The sequence below is a fragment of the Arachis ipaensis genome, chromosome B06, assembly GCF_000816755.2.
Source record: "Arachis ipaensis cultivar K30076 chromosome B06, Araip1.1, whole genome shotgun sequence".
NCBI classification, from domain to species: domain Eukaryota; kingdom Viridiplantae; phylum Streptophyta; class Magnoliopsida; order Fabales; family Fabaceae; genus Arachis; species Arachis ipaensis.
The window spans coordinates 2,339,388-2,349,594 of record NC_029790.2 but is presented as its reverse complement, the minus strand read 5'-3'; the positions used below and the strand labels follow the sequence as shown (position 1 = coordinate 2,349,594).

The following is a 10,207-nucleotide window of genomic DNA, read 5'->3' as shown; positions in this document are numbered from 1 at the left end:
ATAAGTGAATAGTTAAAAATTCAAATTAAGAATAATTTATTTACAAAATAAATATTTTCATGAGTCGACTCGACAAACTTTTTATGATCTGACATTTTTAACTAATAAGCTTAAAAAAACTTGAACTTGATCTATAAAAACAAATCGAGTCGAGCTCAATCTAAAACAAACCGAACTACGAGTTCTTTTAGATAACTAATTTAAAAATGTCTCACTTATAAATTCTCTTAAAACTTTATCTTTAATAAACGTAGGAGGACTTGTAATACACTTGTGTCGGAATCATTATCTCCTAGCTTAGAGGCTGTTATACCTTTAATTTAGACTAAACTTATGGAAATGATAGTGAAGAGAATTCTCTCCTAAATTCAGATACCTATTGTCCATCATTTCTCTTTAAATCATCTAATATTTGATAAGAAAACATAGAGAAGCACGGTAAACGACTCAGGTGGTTGATGCTCAAAAGTGTGCACTATATTTTGGTTACCTCATAGCAGACATATGTGCTTTCACACTATTATGAAATAATTGACGCGCCTAGAAATTCCCATTATTATTTTAGTGTATGGCCACATATCAACCATTATATTATTTTGTGGCATATATAGAAAACAACAAACTACTATATTAATTGGAATTAGGTTCTATATATCTCTCGTCATACTCCTTCTTTTAAATATTTAAGTTGATAAAAAAGCTAATAAATAGTTACCTAGGAAATGCTATATGTACGAAATATGTACGACGATGTTGGGGTCGACAGACGAATGTGTGCCTTGCACGCGCGTAAGCTTTGTTGGCCGCTATGAAAAGAAAAATAAAAGAGCATGAGAAATTGTTGTGTAAGCCATAACTCCAGAAACTCATTATATTTATAAAATATATTTGCTGTAAAAGAATGAACATTTGATAAACGTGTATATGTAATGTTTTTCATTTCAAAATAAATTTGATTAAGTTGGCAAGTTATTGCATTGCATTGTGTAAGTGGTTCCGCTGTTCATAACATGATATGGACATAATTCGGTATATGAGATATAATGAAATCAGAGAATCAGACAAAAACCCTACCTGGGCCTCCATTATATATGATTTCAAACTAAATACTGTGTTCAAATTAAATCCGGATGATGATGTATGTGCTACATGGGAATTCACTTTCATCTCTAATAAGTTATGTTATATAATTAATTCGTTAATTAATTGAATGGAAATTCTTGTAATACCTTAGGCTGCGTTTGTTTATTGTCTTTTAAATACATAGACACAAATATAAATATACAAAGAGACATATATACACAAAGATACATAAATTTTTTATTGTATTTGGTGATACTAAACAAGACACACAGTATAAACTAAATATCAATTTTATCCTTATATCATCACCAATAGAATAAGGATATGAGTAAATTATTAAGGATAAAAGAGTAAATATTTGTATTTCATCAATGTATTTCTGTGTCTTATCTTTTTTGAAGAACACTAAATACATGTATTTTATGTATGTTTGTGTGTCATCGTGTCCTTAAAAATTCATATCTCAGCAAACAAACGATAGATGTGTACCACCGTATCTATGTATTAGCTTTTTTTGGTATGATGTTACATTGTACTAGCAATGAATTTTTTTTTTTTGGTAGTGTTTTGTATATATGAAATTATTTAGGTTAACAATAACTATAAATAACTAATTTTACTTGTTGGTCAACATTAGTCAATTTTTTATTGTAAAATTATTTTTATAACTATAAATAACTATTGGTAAGTTTTAAAATCTTCTTAAAAAAGATAATTAAATTTAAAATAAATAATTAAACAAGAAAATTGATTGTCACATTTAATATTATTACCGTTTCAGGGTTTATCGATGGTTGTAGGCGTCGGTAATAATACTTTAAAAATTTTAGACTCTAGATATTTTAATCCTTGTTTTTTGAAAGATTTAGAGATTAGAATTTATAATTTAAAGTTTAAAGTTAAAATTTAGATATTGGCATTTAGGATTTAATGGTATAAATTTAGAGTTTAAGATTTAAAATAATAACTAATTGGCAGCAGTAGTTACTGATATAATAAATAATAAAACTATACTGTTGGAATAGAAAAAAAAAAGTGAAAAGCATAACAAAATAATTTAAAAATTTAACTTTTATTAACTGCAAAATAGTTGATTCTCTAATTGAATTATCAAATTAAATGAATCAATGTAATAATATGGCAGCATAATGGAAAAAACATTAGTATAAAAATAGTAATATTATGTATTATATAAAAATGTAAATAATAAAATATCTCATTCATTTTAACAATAACATATGTATGATGAATAATTCAGGTAATTAATAATAACTGATAGTTTTCAAATTATAAAACATTATTATTTATTGATAAAAAATTACTTGCATCATTTGAACAAAAATATTGACAAATATTTTAAACAAATATTTTAAACTAATATTTAACTTAATGTCATGTAGATATCAGTGTGTGAAGTCTTTAGTAGAAAAATAAATTAGTCTATCTCATTAATTAGTAACTTCAGCAAAAATAGGAGAAAAACCCAAATTAGCCCTTAACAATTACTTCGAAAGACAACGAGGTCTTTGATAAAAAAAAAATCTAATTCGGCCCCTAACAATTACCTCGAAAGGACAACGAGGCCCCTGTGCAAAAAAAAAGTCAATATTATTTTTTTGACACAGGGGTTAATCAGTCCCAAAAAAAATATCAGAGACCGGATTGGATGTTTTTTTTTTTAGGGTCTCGTTGTCTTTTCGAGATAATTGTCCGAAATCGGGTGGAGTATTCACTCGCAAAAATAGTAACTTCACTTTAATTTTGATAAAACCTAATTTTTTTCGGTACAGCAAACAATTGCATAGATCATCCAACTAAAATTAAGAAAAGGAAAGGAAAGAGTAGGTATCAATGGATAGTGGTCCTTTCACATATTATCAATAGTTTTGCAGATAATACCATCACCATGTAATAACAAATAGTTCAAAATAAATTTCATAAAATGGACGGTGGAAATATGAAACTATTGGCTTTTTTTAAAATTCAAATATATGTTATCTTAAATCTTGATTGTCCCATAATATGGTTGGAGACATTGTATTTTTCAAACCAATATGCATGACATGTAAGGCACTTAATTATACATATTATACCTAATTAATAATGCAATAAATATGGAAGATTATTGAGGCTATTTCTTAATAGTAATGAAAAATATTAGATAATCAAAACTTCTTTTACAATTTTATTGTTATTACTACTACTACTACTACTACTACTACTACTACTAATAATAATAATAATAATAATAATAATAATAATAATAATAATAATAATAAGATCATATTATTATTTTTTGGATGAATAATAATAATAAATAAGTCTCATATCATTTTATACCATTCAACTATCATCATTGCTGCTGATAAAGATATATTTATGTCATAACCTATGAAACACGGACACTTCTCTGAGTTGCCGTGTCCGACACGCGGACACATTTTAGACACGACACTCATCGACACTCGTCCGACACCCGTGTTTGTTGTGTCCAAACCGTGTCTTAATAAAAAATAAAAAAATTTTCACCGGACACACTTGAACATATCTAAATACCATCACGTGTCAGCGTTTCCAATCTTATTCTTAACATATATTTTTTAAAAAAATTTAGATATAGTATATATTGATTATTTATTAAAACAAAAAATATTTTAAATACTTGATATAATTAAAATAATATATTTAAAATAGTTAAAAAATTAATTTATATTTTAGTATTAATAAAATATCAAAATACCATTATGATTTATCTAAAAAATACTTTATATTTTATTATAAAAAAAATAGAACATAAATTATTATATCTCTAATATTTTTTTAAGCAATTATTTTTTTAGATTTATTTAATTACATTTACAATGGCCTTATTTTTTTTTATTTGTCTTATACTATTTTTTTTTTTTGAAGATTCATCAATAATCGAATTGTAGATCTTTCAAACATAAAGTTCTAATATTGTATCATGGAACTAATTCTCTAAAAAACTTAAGTTGATAGAAAGAAACAAGATAAATAATTATATTTCTAATAATTAAAAAATTGAATAATATCTATTAGATAATTAATGGCTTCACTATCATATCCAATAATAATAAGACAAATTAGCTACATAAGACAATTAATTTTGTTGTTCATATAATATATAACGATCTCTCAATGTGTGTTTAACTACTGTGCAGCTTTATTTGTAATGAAAAAGACAAATAAATAAAAGTAATTACTCCAAGTTCTTTGGCGATTTATCTAGAATCCGTGCCACGGAAAATGCACGGTACCATTGATCCATTGGTTTTATTTTGTGCATGAATATGACTAATGACTAATGACTAATTAAGCACTTTATGTAGTTAAAAGGAACAAAGAGAAATGATGATCATAGATTCACAGTATGTCCATTAATTAATTTGCATTGGTGCCCATTTTTTATTGCGTTCGTTGGCCTCCCAATCACACCATACATTAGTGCTATTCACTCGTTTTCATGTACCTCATTACTTTATTTTAGTAAGGGCTTATGTATTCGATTTATTTTCATTCTTTTGCTTTTTCATTGTCTTCTGTAAAACAAAGAACAAATAAAGGATTAAAAAAAATGGATACTACAATGAAAATTTTATAATTCTCTTCGTATGAATATATTTTTTTTTTACATTTGGATAATAGATTGTTTGGTTAAATTTTGATATTTATAAAAGTGTTATTTTTGTTTAAAGTGTGGCTAAATAAATAAACTACACTTTTAACCAAAGAATCTTTATGAGAAGATATTTTTACCATCTTCATTATAGTATCCACCTAAAGAAAATTGATAGATATAGATATATGTGATGAGATTTTAGTTTGAACTCCTCAATTCGAAATGTATATATATATGGCTTGTAATACTACTTATTCTTCTCTTCTAATGATAACAATGTGCACGACTTTAATTTTTATTTAAATTTTATATTTTATTTTAATTATACATGCAATGATTTTTTTTGTTTACAATATATATCCTCCAATTCAATAAGCTAAAAATTAATTGGTTGCGAATTTGAACTTTATTTAAGGATTTATCGCTAGTCAATAGCTTGCTTGCATGCACAAAAATAAAATTCAAACTTCACAATACTTATTTAAATGGACGAGTGAACTAACTACTCGACAAAAAATGATTCTATTTATCTAATATTTAGGTTTAATTTGATCTCCACAATGGCATTTTCCGACGATACTACATTGGTGTTTGACATCTCAGGAGATATATATATATATATAATATGATAATAAATTGAAAGAAAGTAAAAAGTTTAATTACTCTGCTGGTTCTTATAGTTTCGCAAAATTTTCAATTAGGTTCCTATACTTTTTTCTTTTAATTGAGTCCTTACACCAAATTTTTTTTTAATTGAGTTCCTACACTTTTTTCCCTTTTATTTAAATCCTTGTACCAATTTTTTTTTTAGTTGGGTTCCTATAAAATTAAGTCAATTACTACTAAAAGAGACTTAATTGAAAAAAAAAATTTGGTGTAGGGACCCAATTAAAAAGAAAAAAAAGTATAGAGACCTAATTAAAAATTTTACGAAACTATAGGACCAATAGAATAATTAAACCAAAATAAAATGATAATAATATGATGACGACGACTTTAAGGAAAGTCGTATAGTATGTTCGCAAAGCCTATCAGTTTGATGTTGAATGTATTGTATCTATGTTACCCTATATTGAAAATGGTGTCCCCTTATCAACCAGAGTCGCAGCACGCACCAATGGTTCAAGCTGCAATGGAGTATATGTATTTTTTTTATTTATTTATTTATAAATATTTTACTCATTCAATTGCAATGATAGTCAGCGCATAATAAAATATATGTATGTCCACTTTATTAACCCTGCTTCTTTTCAAACATTATTCAATTAATTGAAATGCATGGCTGCTACATATTTTTAGGCTTTAGCTACATGAGACTACGTTATATTGAAACTAAACGAAATTTTTTTGTATTCAAATAAAACACTTTAAATCTTAAAAATAAAAACAAAATCACGCCGTAGAAGACGAATTTAATATTTTACCCTATATATTTTTAATTGTTAAGACATGTACTGTTATGAAATAAACCTAAAAAGAATAATAACCTATTAGTGTAAACATTCTAAATGTAGTGTATATACATTGAACTATTAGCATAAATAATTAATTAGTTATGGGATAAACCACACTAGTAGGCTATAGCACCATCATGTAAATAGAATATAGATATAGATAGAGAGAGATTAATAATGATGATGAAAGAGATTGGGTTGCAAGTCAATATAGTAGTGCATAAATTAGGTAATAAGGATCTTAGAAGAAGCAAGTATATATATATGAAATAATAGTGCTTGGAAAGTAAAAAAGAAATGATGATTGAAATCCCTTGATGGGGTGCAATGAATTCGAGCAATTATCCATGAAATGATAGGAGAATGATGACCACAAAGTTTATAAGCTTTTTCTCAATGAGATATTTGATAAGTGGAGAGACCACTATATATCTATCACACCGGGTTTTCTGATTATATGCTCTCCTCTGCATGCTGCCATGACCCATAATTAAACGTTTGAGACCATTTGAAACAAATAATAATTTTAAATTTTTTTGAAAATATTAAGGATAAAAATCATACTTTTTTGGGTAAACGTTATCTCATGATAATGTAATACTTTTGGGGGAAAAATATGAATGATAAACGTAAGCTACTGACGAAGAAGGACAAGAAAATTTAAATTAAATAATAATAATAATAATAATAATAAACCAAATGTTTTCCTTCGTTGTTCCTCCTTCTGTAAATAATTTCTTTAAAATATTATCTTTTTATATCAATAGTTTTAAAAGAATTTTTGTGGAGAGGAATATAATCTGTTCAGAAGGTCGGCTCCTGAACGGGTCGAAAATATTGTGTATATAGGGATGACAGAGGCCTGGACTCGGATCGTTTGTGCGTGATTGGACCTCTTGGACAAACGTTGAAGGGAGAAGAATGTAGCTTCACGATCTCCCGGGTTGATGAAGCGATAAGGGAGAGTCACCTGCAAAAGGAACTTCAACGCTCAAGTCAGATTTCGTAAGAGATGGCAGAAAAAGTGAGGATCAGGTGACGTACTTCGAGGGAGGAGTAGGACCTTCCCCTTATATAGTCTGCACCTAGGACGAGTCCAATCCCACGGAAGCAGACCCACCTTCCAAAAAACTTCCTTCCCCAACTGTCATGTATCTCGCGAGAGGGGAGAAAGTGTCTTGGATTTCCTCCCGACTCGGGTTTTACATACCCGTCGAGTCGACCGGGTCAGAATATTGGACCAGATCGGAACATATGTACAATAAAATTATCTTTGATTCTTTAAATTCAAGTTGTGAGTTGACATATTTATAATTTTTTAGTCAATACTTTATTCAATCTATTTTTTTTTTCATACGGAACTATATATTTACATAGGATTTGTTATTGTTTATTTATATGTAATAATACTATTCATAGGCATAAGTATATTCATATTTATAGACTTACACCATAATAAAATAGTATCTTTGCAATGATTTTTTTATTATTTATTGTAGCTAATTTTTTTTGTAATGATTAGAAAAACATCACAATTTGAGCATCATCAGCTGACAGAACGATCATTTTAGACTATCATTAATAAAAACCGTTACTAAATTATTTGTGATGATTTTTGAAATATAAAATCATTATTAATTTATAACACTTAGTGTTTTTTATGTTATATTTAGTCACGGTTCGATTATTAAATTCTGTGACTTTTTTTTTATCTTTTCAATCTCAAACGGAAGCTATAAGGGGTTTTGGTCTTTTGAAAGAATGGAAAATAAGAAAAAGAGAGATATATTCATATAGATGATAAAACTAGCGGTTAAAAAGTTACATTAAAAAGTGTCACAATATTTTTGAATAAATACTCTTAAATATAAGTGTCATAAAATTAAATAAACGTAGTTATTTATTTAATTTGGTGTAATGTTATTTTCAAATTCACACATATTACATTATTCGGAGATTGCTATTCGTAATACTCTTACTAAGTTTATATATATATGGTATAAAGTGAATACAGATAAATTAAAATGATAACTTTGTATTGTTATATATTATGCGCATAATGCAACAAACTAAGTTTGAGAAATTTAATAACAAAGTATTATGCAAAATATGACAAAACTATTTTACTAAAATGAAGTTGATAGAGTTTGTGGCTTTATTATTCATGAATTACATACACCACAATCTATTTGCACATTAACCCTTTAATTAAAATAATTTTCACTGAATATATTAATATTTTTATTATCATATTTATTATGATATACATAATATCTATATTTTGATTATTCCAATGACCCTCAAAAAATCATAGAAATAGAGAATTATATTTTATAAAAACTAGTAACATTTTATATTGCTAAAAAGCTAACTATTTATCTTTATTGTATTATGTTAGCAAACAATAATCAAAATTATTGAGTTTATTATCTTTTGAATTATCAAATGTTGTTAATATTTATTTTGTGACTATATTAATATTTTTGTTTTGTTCAAAAATTATAATAACCTATATTCTCTTTTAAAGTATATAATCATATGATATTAAAATAATTTTCATCCATAACACTGATTATTATACATGTTCCTTTCTCCTTTTTTTTTTGGCATATCCTTTCTCTTCTATTGCTACTACTAAATGCTAATTAAGTTGTTTTTATATATTGTGGGACAATAATATTTTATTGTTTGGTTAGATTACAGGGCACTAGGCCCAGGACAATAATAAATTTAAGGGCCCTAAATTTAATTGGCAAGGTCCATTGATACGGCAACATGGACTGTGTCTTGCTTTGTTTCTCTGTCATTTCTTAATGCTCCATGCGGAAAATGATCCTCTTCAGTTTTTTTATAATTGATAGAATACAGTGTGATTTTTTACTTTTAATTTTATAAGTGAGACCAAAAATAAATAAGAGAGAACAATAAATGATTAGATTAAACACTGAATACCATCCAGTTTTTTTCTCACTGGAGAGGATCTACTCCCCCTGCATGCGCATTTTTTGTGAGTCGATTGAAACCTAATTAATATCTTCTTCTTCAACCAACTTGGCTTTGTCATCGAATCTCACCTTGTGTATATAATAATTTATAAAAAAATATAGGGATAAGTATGATTTTGGTCCCCAAAGTAGGGGCTGAAAATTTATTTCGTCCCCCAACTTTTTTTCGCTCTAAAATGATCCCCAAAGTTTCAGTTTGCTTTAAAATCGTCCTTTTTTTTAATTTATTTTATATTTATTTTATTTTATAATTTTTTTAATAAAGGGTAGTTTGGTAATAAAAAAAATGAAATTGGTAAAAAGGACGATTTTAAAACAAACTGAAACCTTGGGGACCATTTTAGAGTAAAAAAAAGTTGGGGGACGAAATAAATTTTCAGCCTCTACTTTAGGGACCAAAATCATACTTATCCCAAAAATATAAGTAGACAATAAATATACTAAATAATGTGAAAAATGGATATATTGGATGTTTATTTCACTAGGTGTGTGGATTGTTATTCTAATATTAAAATTTAGGTGAATAATTTGGAGGTGTAGTGTATTTTAATTTTATTGGTGGTTGTTTATATTGTTTACAAAAATCATTAGTTACCTAATATAACCCTTATTATTGATTAATAGTGAATTCTTAAATAAAATTTTGATCTAGGACAAATTAATTTTTTATTTATTGGATTAAAAATATCATAAAAAAAAAAATCTTTTCTTCAATCCTATCCAAAAGAAATATTCGTCAGAAATGAATCTTCTTAATTTTTTTTAACAATTGAAAGGATCAATTTCCAATATGCATCTACGTGAACTGATTCGTACATGAATTCCTAAATCCTCTTATCAAACTACCAATCCTTGTTTTAGGCATAAACTATCACTTCTTTTATTTTTAAATAATTGTTGTTTTTATTTTTTTAAGAAAAATGTATCTATTTTCAATAAATTCAAAAAATGAAATTAATAATTATTTTAAAACAGAGAAAATAGTTATATTTGAAAAGAAATGAATAATTTTATGATACTATATT

General features: G+C 26.5%; 1 protein-coding gene across 1 annotated transcript in view; it reads left to right on the top strand.

Annotated features, from left to right (window-relative positions):
* Positions 1–9,305, top strand: part of LOC107645167 (protein trichome birefringence-like 10) — a 20,303-nt gene extending 10,998 nt beyond the window's left edge. Inside the window, exon 5 of the mRNA XM_021103708.1 lies at positions 9,292–9,305. Coding sequence (XP_020959367.1) covers positions 9,292–9,296 — 5 coding nt within the window. The 3' untranslated portion in view covers positions 9,297–9,305. The remainder of the gene's footprint in view (positions 1–9,291) is intronic.